Source organism: Lethenteron reissneri, chromosome 33 (genome assembly GCF_015708825.2).
Source record: "Lethenteron reissneri isolate LAM-NWPU_2019-01 chromosome 33, ASM1570882v1, whole genome shotgun sequence".
Classification (NCBI taxonomy): domain Eukaryota; kingdom Metazoa; phylum Chordata; class Hyperoartia; order Petromyzontiformes; family Petromyzontidae; genus Lethenteron; species Lethenteron reissneri.
This window is the reverse complement of record NC_083811.1, coordinates 8,350,085-8,364,426: the sequence shown is the minus strand read 5'-3', so window position 1 is coordinate 8,364,426 and position 14,342 is coordinate 8,350,085. Positions and strand designations below refer to the sequence as shown.

The window sequence follows — 14,342 nt, the reverse complement described above, 5'->3', positions numbered from 1 at the left end:
ACCCCTGATCCTCCACCGTCAGCGCGCGTCACCACCTACACAGCCAATCATTACGCGCTGGCATACGATCCCTAATCCCAGCGCGTATCACCTCTACACTTGTACGCCCCTACCATCTAAATCATTTTATTCCGTCGCCATTTTGGAGGCATTGGCAAGTGCCTCGAGCGAAGGTGAACCATCAATATAAATTAAGTTTAGATCAATAATAATAATAATACCGTCACGCCCTTTGTCCAGTAAAGCCTCACCGAGTCTCTCAACTCTCTTCAAGATGGTCCTACATTGAGATGTGTTGTCAATTCCATGACTGAATGTTTGGAATGTGGGCTGAAAACTAGAGCACCGAGAGAAAATCACACATATGAAGAAATAACACTCATAACTCTGTACAGATGGATTCAAGAATCCATTACTTTTCTGATATCCACTGGTCACTTTGCCGTTCAAAACAGACACGTTATATTTTCGCCTAGTTGTAATTATTTAAGTTAATTGTAAACCTATTTACATTTGAATACCTATTTACGACACTGGATTGTGCAATTCCTATCATCCTCAAAGTCATGAGGGGCGCCATGGTAACTAGATGTTAACCATAATGACTAGATATTAACTACCTTTTAACACATAGGTTTTCATGACCAATATTATTCATAATAAAGGTTTTTGGGTTAGATCACGCCAGAATATTCTGGCAAATCGCCTGATGATGCTGGATGTAATTCCCCACGAAACGGCGTACTCAAATTGTACATGTTGTGGATTTACTCTCCAACACACCGGTGGGCTGAAGTAGTAACTAATTGGCTTTTGTTTACGTTACAAATCCCTAATTGTCTCTGTCGGGTGGTAGAGGGTTACGACACATTTATACTTACGCGATCTAACCCAAAAACCTATTTTTTTAAAATTAACTACCTTGCCTGCTTTTCAGGAGGTCGTGGTTTCGATCCGGAACCTGATGCCTGTATATTTGGAGTTTGCATGTTCTCCCCGTAGTCGCGTGGATTTTTCTCCGGGTACTTCAGGTTTTCCTTCCACATTTAGAATCAACATGCGTTGAGAGTATTTTGACTGCTATAAATGTACACATGATAAGCCGCTTCCTTGAGTTCAGTGGGCCTTGTCTGAAAAAAATATTTATATAGCTCAGTGGGCCTAACCTGGTGAAATAAAAAGTGTAATGCGTATGTTTTCATGTCACTTCTCAACTTTGACCAAATAATCGACACCAGAGTAAACAGGAAACGTTCAACTGTAAAACACCATTCATATTCTTGCTTTGGTCTCTCTGAAATGTCATCTTTCAAGCCGCCGTCAAAGTGATTGTTGGTGTCTCCGCAGGGAGGCGAGCTCGTCCGCTTCCGTGACAGTGCAGAGCGAGACGTCCATTCTCCTCAAGCAGCTTGACATGCTCCGGTAAGACCTGTGGAGAGTCGTCTCATGGATCTACCCTGCGGTGATGTTGGCCCATGTGGACAGGCCCAGATTTAATACAGGGGCTTTAGGCGCTGTGAGCTCAAATTTTGAGGGATGCACCATAGACTTGTATACGTATCTATGTACATACTCATTGTAATGCCAAAAAATACGTGGTTAGTCCATAATAAAAGTTTTTTTTGGGTTAGATCGCGTAAATATATAAATGTGTCATTAAAACCCGCCACCACCCGACACAGCCAACTAGCAAGGGTTGTCACGTAAACAGAACGTGCCAATTCGTCACTAGTACAGCACAACGGTGTGATGGAGAGCCAAGCCACAACATTTACAAACTGAGTACGACGTTTCGCCAGTAATTACAACTAGCTTCATCAGGCGACAGCCAGATTTGTGGAGAAGTCCACCTGTTTCGTTCCTTATATATAGAGGCGCAGATGTGGTGACCACACTTCTGCGCTCTTGCGCAAAGTGGTGGGGGGGGGGGGGTTAATGAGTCAACGTACAAAATGCGCATGCGCATACATAATGTACTATTCTGGGTTTGCAAAGAGAATGTAAAATCAATGCTTGAGCTGACACTTCACTACCGCTTGCTGTTCTTTATAAATTATGAAAATGTCATTGTCGGGTGATACGGCTTTCATACGTAAAAAGCACTTCTATTATGAAGTTGCTATGGCACTCGGTGAATGCATTTATAATTTGTTGAACTACTGATTCAGCATCATTTCTAATTACGATGTTCAGACCGTATTTTTTTTACAATTGTCTATGCGCTTTCCTAATGAATCTGCCATGGAGCCGATTAATCATTTATTTTGCTCCAGCTCTTACGTACTTGGAGCACCAGTATTCCTTGAGAAACGTTTATTTTTCATCAAAACCCTATAGGTTTTAGAGATCTCACATTTTTAAAATGTTGTTAGCATTAAAGAATGACGATCACAACTTCGAACTCGTTGTCAGTTGCCTGAAGCATGGAGGCCTCCCCATGCCCGGTCGGTTTGTGGTGTTGTGAATGTGGATTGGGGGGGGCGCCCAGAACCAGTTAAGATATTGCTCATCAGTTGAGGCCCACTGAGCTATCTAGCTCTTTTTCAGAAGCAACCTGGCTATCACAAATGGCAGCTCATGGAAGTGGCTTATCATGTGGAAATTGATAGCAGCCAAATACTCTTCAACGCTTGTTTCTAAATGTGGAGGGGGAAAAAACCTGAGGACCCCTAGAAAAATCCATGCAACCACGGGGGAGAACAAGCAAACTCCAAATATACAAGCGTCAGAGTCGGGATCGAACCCACGATCTCCTCCATACTAGGTGAGGTAGTTAACATCTTGCCAGTAGTTGTACCACGTGATGTTCGGCATGATTATTATGAATTCTTCATCAACCGAAGAAGCTCCTTGAACGTTAATTGCGCTGTGTGCTAACCACTGCACCACCGCTCCTCCTAATACAGAAATAACTGATGTTATTTGTAATTGGCAATGTAAAAAATTAACCCGTAAAAACAAAGTTTTTCACTCTAAATCCTTTATATGCGTGGCGGCTAGAGTCCTCTCGTCCTCTGGCTTGAGATGGCTGCCACCTATGGGTCAGATGATTGTCTGCCAGCATTAAGCAATTGGTAATTAAATATTTTTAAAAAATTCTCTAAACAGTGTAAAATTTTGAAAAAAAAATTTCACGAAAATTTATTGTCACGCACAACGAGTCTGTGTGGAAAATGTCAGCTCCATTGGATCACGGGAAGTGGGTTAAAAAACGACCGAAAGATTTGCATGGTCGTAAGCAAGCAAGCAAGCACGCAAGCAAGCAAGCAAGCGAACTTAATATAAAGGATTTAAAAATAGGAGGGAACATCATGCAAACTCCCTTTCTCCTAACGCCCAGCCTTTTGCTCATAGCACACATTGGAAGGATTTATGTCGTTCCCATTACTGATATTAACAGAGGTCCAGTATTGTGCTGGACCTCTTCACCATCTAATACTGCACACCGGGACTTATTGGAAAACCACTCCAGTTGCACACAGAAGCCAGCAGAAAAGCTCAGCTCCAAAACCTTTACATTAATTCACACAGGCAAACGCAATTCACTGCTAATGTATTCCTGTGTTCCACATTATGTTTAACAACACTGCCGACTCCAGTCTGCCTGTTACATTTATCTTTTTCTTTGAAGTGCTAGCTAAATGGCATATTGATTAAAATGTAATTAAGTGCGTAATATTTTTTACTCTGCCCACCACGTTTCCATGACAGCACATCACTCGCTGGATAATTTATTACGCAAACAGCGCATGCGAATGAATGATTGCTGACGTGCGAGTGACACAGCCGATGTCAAACGTCGTCTATTATACAAGCTGATGCCATCTATGCCTGCAGAATTAAGCACACGTCGCTGTGTGAAATGGGATGCTGCCATGGTGTGACGGCTCGGACAGTGAACTTTGCAATCCAGAGGTTGCCGGTTCGATACCCTGACGAAGCAGTTAAAACAATGTCCACACTTCTTAAACCTTCCCGTCTCTCTCTATGCACCTAGGAGTATAAATGGATACACAACGGTTACCTAACTGAAATATATAAAATGTATTTAATTGTAAGGTGGTGCGGTAAGCTGCGGGTACTTTCACAACTTCCAAGACTTCTGGCCAGTCTGGAGTAGACTAACATAGCTTCTCCGAGGGGCTGTGGAGAGCTCGCTCTCGTCAAGGCCCATCCACCAGCAGTGGTTTGAGCAAGCAATTGCAGGGCTGCACATTTTACCTTTGCCGCTTGAAAATCCCGACATGCAATAAATAAAAGCATTACGTCAAAGAATATGCATTTCCGTTACAATTAAATAGGTATGGCTATTATTGTAGAGTTTGAGATGAAGAAATACTGCATTACTCTTTGGTTCTTTCGGTAAAGTCACGTAGGTAGAAAAATAAAATAAAATACAAAATAATTTTTCACGACGTTCAGATCGCAACACAAGCGGTCGTCATCAGGCGGAAAAATAATCCAGCAGTGGAACTGCTGAACCAGGAAGAACACAGCGAGAGAGCTGTTACAACAAGAGGTTATATACGTGTCAAATCAAGATTAAATACGGTATTGCTTTCATGTGCTATGTAGGTACTTTAGAGTATATGTTGCTGAAATGGTATGCCAGCCAAATAGCAAGCATTTCGATTTAAAGCTTTCGTGACTGCAGGGATTCATCTTCTTGGTTCTTTCGGTAACGTCACGTAGGTGAAGACCAGGTCTGTCGCCTCGATAGACCTGAGGATGGCTGCTTGTGTTGTAGCCGAAACGTCGTGAGAATTATTTTATTATGTTTTATTATTTTATTACTTCCCTTTATTATGTTTTATTATTTTATTACTTCCCTTCTACGTGACTTTACTGAAAGAACCATGAAGAAAATAGCAAGCATTCAATATAACTGACATCGTAGATAGCAGCAATCATATATTTTTATTGTTACTTTGTTTTAGTCAAGGCACCAATCGCTAAAAACAAGCTCCTTTTATTGGCTTGCTTAAAAGACAAATGCAAACCCATGCTTCAAAATGCAAGTTTTCAAATCGGCCTCACTGATCTGTACGACTTTACGTGCGTATAGTATTTTAATTATTCATTTGTGCCAAGGAAGGGATGCGTTCGATCGTTGATTAACACGTGAATTAAAAAAAAACAAATTCAATTGATCACTCCCCTCTCGTCACCTCAACAAAACGAAAACAACAAATCAATACTACCCTTCCATAGGCTCACATCCCATGTGCTATTTTTGGCACCGGCCGCTATCTTCCATGAGCATCACGTTTATTGTTCAAAATCAGCGGTTATTTGTGGTGCGTACAAATGTTCAATGTGAAGGGCATTATTTGAGTCAACGGCAGGTCAATACCTCGATGATGAGTGGCTTTTGCTTTGCAACATCGTTATCAATCTTTTGTCAAGACTTTACTCTGTGACTATTTTTTATTTAACAGAGACATGAATAGATATCTGAGAGATGAAAAGGATTCTTTTGAAAATTGCAAGGTAAGAAAAAACAATTGTCTGCTATTGTATCGCACAATACACACATTAAAATCCCATTCACAAAAAAGTGCCCTATATAACTGTAAAGAAACAGCTTTCATTGAAGAAATATATTTTTCAAATTAACCTGTGGAAAGACACTGATCCCATGCTTTAGACGGGTCGGGTAATGCGTACGTTGGATCAATAGATGGAAGTAGAAAGGTTTGCTTGGGCCGATTTGGGTTGGCTAAGTGGCATGCAGTGAATGGGTTAGATTTATCTGAATAGAGTAAATTATGTGATCAGAAAGTGCTGGACCACGATGTTTTTAAATCCTTTATATTAAGTTCGCTTGCATTGCTTGTTTAGGACCGTGCAAATCTTTCGGTCGTTTTTTAACCCACTTCCCGTGATCCAATCGAGCTGACATCTTCCACACAGACTCGTTGTGTGTGACAATTAATGTTCGTGTAATTTTTTTCCCAAAATTTTACACTTTTTAGGACAAAAATATTATATTTAATTACCAATTGCTTAATGCTGCCATGCAATCATCTGACCCATAGGTGGCAGCCATCTCAAGCCAGAGGACGAGAGGACTCTAGCCGCCACGCATATAAAGGATTTATAGTGAAAAACTTTGTTTTTACGGGTTATACTTGTTTTATCCCAAAGCAGGGCCGCTGCACGTGCCAATCAGGGACCAAACCTGCCGCACCCATGGGAAACCATGCTCCTCTTGTGCGCGAGGGCTCCGTCATTGGAGACTACCTGCAAGACAGCAAGTCTCCACGAAGGTGAGAAACTTAACAACCACCAATCCCTGCGCAATAACAAACAACAAACGCCATTCTATACAAAATTACGCGATGTCGCCATGGCGCACGAATCCCAAATGTCAGTTTCAATAATGTACAATTCAAATATGTTGGAACAAATGTCAATCCATGTATTAATCTTGATTTGAAGCTTGCGTGACTGTAGGAATCCATACTCTTTGGTTCTTTCGGTAAAGTCACGTAGGTAGGTTCAGCAGTTCCACTGCTGGATTATTTTTCCCTCCTAAGGACGACCGCTTGCGTTGCGATCGAAACGTCGTGATATATAATTTTTATTTTGTTTTATTTTTCTATCTACGTGACTTTACCGAAAGAACCAAAGAGTATTTAGTCCATGTATTACTTCACCTTCTTCAAGCAATACAGTAGATAATGTACAGTGCAGTGAACATCTGGATATCTTGCCAGTATGTAGGTGCTCTCTGATGCGACGTAAAGTGCCGCAGGCTTGCTGGCTGAAGGTCGTGGGACAGAGCCAGGTTTTATAGACTAACTGGCTGAGAGTGTGTGTAACATGTGTGCTCGCATGCACTCAGAGGTGAGCACACACACATGCAGATAACCACAGAGCTTTCTGGTGGAAAGTGCTGCACGCGCGACGCACGAAGGCATGGTGCAATTAGCACCATGCCTCGCCACTTATTGTATTTTCGTCGCTGATGTACTCAATTCTGAAGAAAAATACTTTTCACATAAGTAAATCCGAACATCAATTTTAATCATGCACAATTCAAATATGTGTTTAAATAATCCCAATCCATCTATTACTTAACTTTTCTAGCAATGCAGTAAATAATGCACAGTGCCTTGGGCATCATGATACGAAGCCATTACCCAGCCACACAATGCAAAAGTGAACAACATGATGTTCTATCATGTCTTCATCACAACCCTTTAATGGAAATCAGCTGTTCAGTGCTGCTTTTTCAAGATAGCATTGTTGGAACATAAGAGGGGCTGTATCACATGTACTCTTTGAGCTTCGTAAAGACATCATGTTCACGTTGACTCATGGAGCTAACTCCTTTCACCTTTGGCAATTAAAGATTTCTAATCGATGGCCCATGAATCATGCCCTGTGCCTGTCTTGTCACGACTATTTATAACGCATTTGGACGCACTGTCACATTATATCGTTTGTCACAGTGCTGGGATGTATGATTTAATGCAAATTGACATAACTATTTTGGCCTACATGTGTACACTGCATCAGGTACCAATTTAAGGCTGAGTTTCCCTAGGAGAGGCTCGGTGTTCCCATCACCACCGATGATGGGAACCCTGAGCCAATGGTAGCCATGGCAAGGAATTAACTTTAAGTCACAGGCTAATGTTAACCACATTACATATACACACAAAACCAACCCAAAACACACCCCAATTACATACAATTATACATATATAAAGACGAAGATCCCCCCTATAGCCTGCACCAGACTGTTGGGGCAAGTGCTGTTAGCAAGCACCTTTAAAAGCCAGCACGGCACCTTTATCTCTTTTCCCAAGCTGTTTTAACCTTGGTATATTCAAGAAACGTATTTAATTAATCTATTACACCCTCAATAGTGCTGTTTGCTGCTGATCGTTTGGTATTTTGGCCCTTTGAGTCTGTCCTTATAAATCCAGAATTTGAATAATCAGGGACATAAGCTTTACATTAAGTAGTCCCCGTAGTCTCTTAAACACACTTCCCTCCCCTCTCTTTAACATGCTAATTGTCACCTGGCAGCCCTTTGATTGGTGGAAAAACAACCACCGTCGGGTTGGCTGTCCACCACTTACATTGTCATTGGCTGCTGACATTTGGGTTTCCCCCATTTCAAACCCTTATAAACAGTTTGCCTTGGAAACTAACCCCCCTTTTCCTGAAGATGACCGCTTGTGTTGCGATCGAAACGTCGTAGTTTTTTGTCACTTTTTGTTATTTTCTTTGAACCTATCTACATGACTTTACCGAAAGACCCAAGAATATAGTGTAATTTTTATTCTTCAGAAATGTCAAGTTATAGACTTTGGGAAATGCTTTAAGCACCAACTAAGGGAGGCACAGCAACCATTTATTACCTCATTTGTTTTTGGTGCAATCCTGTGCGTTTTGTTAACATTGTAATGTTTTTGTTCTTCAAGCACTTTTGTTGCCAGCACCAATTTCCAATAGAAAACTTGCCAAGGCAAGACTTGGTTAAAACGCTATCATATTCAACACATTCTTTAATCATGTATATCCCAAGTTTGGCCAGACTGTCAACCATAACAACCTTGCCTGCTCACGAATTGATGCAGCCAACTCATGCCAATGACATTTCTCCTGTGCCATCACCGCACCTTGTCCATCTCCACAGAAGCATTCTTTGCCGACAAACAGCGGCGCAGAATGTTAACCAGTGCAGTGAAGATTCATCTACAGCTGCCATTGAGTCTCAGGTCCAGGTAGAGGACGATGAGGAGGAGGAAGATGACGTGGAGTACACTGGAGGCCTGCCAGGGACACCGCGCGGATGTCCAGCAGGCAAAGAACACCAGGTGCCACAAAAGCTCACTTGTCCTGGTTGTTCTCGCATCAACACTCTTTCCGGTAGCTGACCTGGGAAAAATGAAATGCCTCCGTTTTTTGGCAGTTAAACAGGACATTGCCACTCAAGACAACCCATGTTGGTGTAGTTATCGCCATGTTCTGGTATTATTGTGAGATTATCTTGATGTGATAATTGTTGTTTTTTTTGTACCTCAGAGGTGGCAAAACTAGGCTGTCTTTAGGCACCATGTGTCCACAGGCCTTGAAATGTACACACACACTCACAAAAATAGCGAAACTGCAGGACTCAATAGATGTCGTAAATATAATAAAACATTTTAGACAATGAGAGATAGACCAACAAACACATGTTTATGTTTTAACAACATTACACTCCTCTTAGCATCTTTAAATAATATAAAAACAAGATCAAACATCTCGTATACTGTACAGTATATGTGTAGTGACTGGCTTGGAGATGTAAGTTCTTGGAGGCAGTTCTCTAATTAACACCGTGCACACTTTGTACAATACACACCCGACACTGTTACACACTCTCCTCTGTCTCTCGCTTATACACAACTCTACGCTGGTTTCTAGCCTACACACAACGCTAGCCGTCTGACATTGACGGCGCTGAACTAAGGCAGCCAACTACCATCTAGCAGCGCAATATCAGATGACGACAGCGACGAAGGCGGCGAGACGACAGCGATGACGGTGATGATCTTCAGCAGCAACGACGGAGATCCCACTCCAAACGACAGCCCTGAGGTCCCCTCCCGGGACCCCTCTTATACTCTCAGCGTGGCCTGGCTCCGCCCCGGCCACGCCCCCTTCTGGAACCTACGAGCGGGTTCCCAATGGGCCCCTTCCGTAACTTTCCCTAGATCCCTCGCTGGTCTATCACGTGGCCTGCTGTCAGTCAGGGCTGCTTTAATCTGCAGATCCCCTTCCCTGCCAGCAGCCAGCGCTATGCTGCTACGTGACCGATTCTATGTTACTACATACGTAACAAAAAAAAGTATAACGAAAACACACGCACAAGGATTAATTGAAACGTCAAATAGTAAACAAAAGGTGCAATCCTTCGGTTTCACAGGAATTGGGGTGTGGACAGATGCCACCCGACCGGATTTTCAAGGTTGTTCTTGTTGGTGAGTCTGGCGTCGGGAAGAGTTGCTTCATCCAGCAGCTCTGCCAGAAGCGCTTTCTTCCCGGCATCTGTGCCACTATTGGTAAGGCCATCTGCATCAATAAACATTCTGATGTCACGCCACTTACTGAATGCTATCGATTGCCAACTGACGCAACTGAATAGTAGACCATATTCATTGGGTCTGTCGGTAAAGCCACGTAGATAGAAACAATTACAAAAATCTAAATCACGACGTTTCGATCGCAACACAACCACCGTTTTGTTTTTTTTCACCTGAAGACGATTGCTTGTGTTGCGATCAAAACGTCGTGATTTAGATTTTTGTAATTTTTTCTATCTACATGGCTTTACCGAAAGACCCAAAGAATATGAATTCCTGCAGTCACGAAAGCTTTAAGTCAAGATTTAAATAGTAGACCTTCACTGTTAGAAAACAAAAGTGTTTATTCATGTATTTATGCTATCACCGTATATTTGCTGCTTACCAGCCTCCTATGGAAAGCTTTACTTCAAAAACTTTACAACGGGTCAAAGAGTCCTTTTCATGTCAGCACAGAAGCCTGTGTATGGATTTTGAGCTCACTGCTACTCTGCTGAACCCATTGCCCTACGCATTCCACATGCAGGGCAGACATGAAGGGGCTTTTAGAGCAATTGGAGTGTTACTTTAAATGGATTTCGAAATCACCCTCATGCATGGTAAAGAAATAATAAAATAAATACGATAACTCCATAAAACACTTGCGAACGTTATCAGATGTTAATATAAAATTGCTCAAACGTAAAGTTCAGCAGCCTGATTCATTGCATTTTTAAATCCTTTATATTAAGTTCACTTGCTTGCTTGCTTGCGTGCTTACGACCGTGCAAATCTTTCGGTCGTTTTTTAACCCACTTCCCGTGATCCAATCGAGCTGACATTTTGCACACAGACTCGTTGTGCGTGACAATTTAGTATCGTGAAAAAATTTTCCCTAAATGTTCCACTTTTTAGGAATTTTTTTTTTCATATTTAATTTAAAATACCAATGTGATAAAAATGAAACTCTTACTCAAGAAAAACAGAAATGAATAATAAAATAAAACCGATGCCACGCATATAAAGGATTTATAGTGAAAAATGTTGTTTTTACGGGTTAATTTTTTTTTGACTTGAAGGTGAGGTTGTGACGCAGTGGTTAGTGCACCATGCAGTGAACCCAGCGACCCGGGTTTCATTGCCAGCCATGGCTGATATCAGTGGTGAGCGATATTTGGACTGGTAGTGGCCCAACTTTCCCTTACCAATCACACAGTCGCGACGTATCGTCAAACAACCCCTATGACGAAGAGTGCTTGGGGAGGTCTGCATCCAGCAGTGGATTGACAAGGGCTTGTACATTTATCAAGCTGAGATATTTTGAAAAAGAGAAGGGCTTTCAGTTGGATATATTTCAGTAGTATTACAGTCATTTTCTCTAAAATAAATGCTGACAGGACCATGTAAAATTCTGTGTGAACATCAATACATATTGATTTATGTTTTTGTTGCCATAGATGTGAAGTGTTTGAAACTGTCGTTTAAAAATAAATCAATTCAAATAAAAATGAACATGTGGGTACGTGTATGCATACGATGTGCTACGCATATTATGAGCAAACGAATGACTAATTACCCTTTTGATCTTCATTTAAACTGTAATAAACATGCCTTGTCAATTTAATTTCACAGCAAATTTCACTCAATTGTAAATTTTTGGGAAAATGTATGCTCTCCTTGTTTTACATTGTCACAGGGAATTTTTTTTAGTGGATAGTGCTTGTTTAGACGATGTTACGTTGGCCACTAACCGACTTTGGTTAATTTTTCATGCCAAAAACATTCCTCGTGCTCGGCAGGAGTGGATTACCACATCAAGACCCTCACTGTGGGAGATTTTCGTATCGCTTTGCAGCTTTGGGACACAGCAGGGCAGGAGAGGTAAGTCGATGGCTCTGCCAGCTCAATACAACGTCGCATATCCGACTGTCACATATCCACCGTGACCAATTTAACCGCCCGGTACGGTATTTTTGTATAGTGCAATTGCCAATTTCTACAGATCTTTACACATCGGGCCCCTTCACATGCAGTAATGTAATCTTAATCTTGCATACATTAACTTACGTCTAACATATAGGAGAGCATTTGTCTCATGTTTAAAGCAGTTTATTTTAGTCCAGTAACCTATTTCCGCATGGTCTAACTGTAATTTTCTATGGATGTTCAATTATTGAACCTTTTGACACACATCCGCCTATATCCCAGTCCCTCGCGAGTCGGAACAATCATTACTTTAATAGCCTCACATTTTTAAATATTTACACAGGCTATGAAAAGGTGATGGAATCTGACAGAGTGTAATTGTTAGCACTCAAGATTTGCATTCCAGAAGTCGCTGATTCGATCTCCCAGCTCAGAAATTAAAACGAATCCTCGCACCTCTGTCCATGCAGTTGTTTCAATTAATACACCAGAGTCGATCGGCAGCACGTGCGTGTGGTGAGGTAAAGTATGGATACTGCGACTTCTTCCAAGATGTCTAACCAGTGTGGAAGATTAGGCCACGATAACCTCAAGAGGGGTTCTCAATAGCTCAGTTTAATGGAGGCCCTTCTGCGACTTGTGGCGAGAGCTCGCAAATTTGCAGGGCTGTACCTTTTAGCACTGCAGTGGTACCTCGGAGATCGAACTTAATTCGTTCCAGAAGGCCATTCGAACACCGATTTGTTCGAACACCGAATTAATTTTCCTCATAAGAATTAATGTAAATGACATTAATTGGTTCCAGACTCAAGAAATCTCTCATTATAAAGCATTTTACACGAAGTTTACAGTGATTACATGCATAAAATCATACAAAAAACAAGAAACACAAGAAATAAATGGAATATATGAATACATATATGGAATAAATGAAATAAATTACCATTGAACGTCACTTTACCTCTAGTAAGGAGAGTTGATGGCTTGAGTGGAAGGTGGTGAGGAGGAGGTGGTGGTGTTATTGTTTGGAAGGGGAGTCCCCTTCCATAATAACGTCGGGTAACTGCCCTTCTGGGGTTCTTTCTCTTTTGTGCCTCTTTTCTGCCACTTACTGTGAGTCACTTGAGCTCTTTTATCTTCATCTGCCCATTATTTGTTGTTGCTCTTTGCAGGTTCCGCAGTATCACCAAGCAGTACTTCCGCAAAGCAGATGGTGTGCTGGTGATGTACGACATCACCAACGAGTTTACCTTTAAATCCGTACGGAACTGGATCATCAGCCTTCAGGTACGTTTTAGTTGCACATTTTGTCATTTCCCCAGCTATCGGTGTCACGTCACAAGACTAATTATCCACTCAGATTTCTCAAAGAGGAGTGCAGGCCATGTGTTAGAGAACGGTCTGCAGAAGTGGACATCACAGAGCTACCTCTGAGATCCCTTCAAGTGACATGTAATTCACCTTCATTGCGTAAAAAGCTAATATGAGTTAACATGTACAATTATTTTTAGCTCTTGTCGAATTTTACAAGTCAAATATAGAAGATGTTTTCCTTTTTAATTGGCCATTTTCTGTATTTCAACTGTTAAAATGTTGCATGAAAAATGCGTAGAACACATTTTAAATTCCAGCTACTTGCGTAATACTGGATGAAGATGCAGGCTAAGGAAGTGGGAAAAGTAGCTACACGGTGCAGTTACAACCACAGATTTTCCAAATTCACTGAGTGGTTTACTTGGTAGTACTGTGGGAGAGGTGGTGAACTGTGTGTCCCTCACACAAACATTTCATGAAGTGGACCTTTCTTCGCCCGTTTTCTTCGACGACATGAAGAGAAAGACTGAATGACTAAATTAAAGCCACAGATTTAAAATGTGACAAAAATTCCACAGGTTGTCGTTGAGTATACAAAGACTATAGTACTATATTACAACAAAAGTTTTGCTGGTTTCCTGGTTGCCTGGTTACCTGGCTGGCTGATGCATGGGTGACGTCACTGCTCACACCTGCATGATGATGTCACCAGCATCCCACAGGCTTGAGCGGGTTTGTGCATCATGTTGACGTCACACACCACCTCCCCACCCACCCTCCGTCCATGCTGGATGTGTATCTCATTAAAACACTCTTTTAATTATTTCCTGATGCAGAAATAAAGTGTGCTTTTGTGAAGGTCCTTATGACTGTGCAGTACATCAATGCACGTGTGTTCACTAGCATGCGATACTGAGTAGGGCCTGTAGGTGGCTGGCAGGGTTATTGAGTAACCTGACTTGTACACCAGTCACGTGGTTAATGGCGACTCGGTTGAGGATTGCTGTGTGACACACGTGCTGTTGCATTATACAGATT

General features: G+C 41.7%; 1 protein-coding gene across 4 annotated transcripts in view; it reads left to right on the top strand.

Annotated features, from left to right (window-relative positions):
* Positions 1–14,342, top strand: part of LOC133350402 (EF-hand calcium-binding domain-containing protein 4B-like) — a 61,820-nt gene that overhangs the window by 33,269 nt on the left and 14,209 nt on the right. For 2 of the 4 annotated variants that reach the window (XM_061564735.1, XM_061564736.1), the window contains 7 exons: positions 1,348–1,422; positions 5,439–5,490; positions 6,148–6,269; positions 8,654–8,834; positions 9,929–10,064; positions 11,864–11,945; positions 13,163–13,277. In XM_061564735.1, coding sequence (XP_061420719.1) covers positions 1,348–1,422; positions 5,439–5,490; positions 6,148–6,269; positions 8,654–8,834; positions 9,929–10,064; positions 11,864–11,945; positions 13,163–13,277 — 763 coding nt within the window. The remainder of the gene's footprint in view (positions 1–1,347; positions 1,423–5,438; positions 5,491–6,147; positions 6,270–8,653; positions 8,835–9,928; positions 10,065–11,863; positions 11,946–13,162; positions 13,278–14,342) is intronic. The other 2 variants (XM_061564737.1, XM_061564738.1) reach the window with 2 other exon arrangements.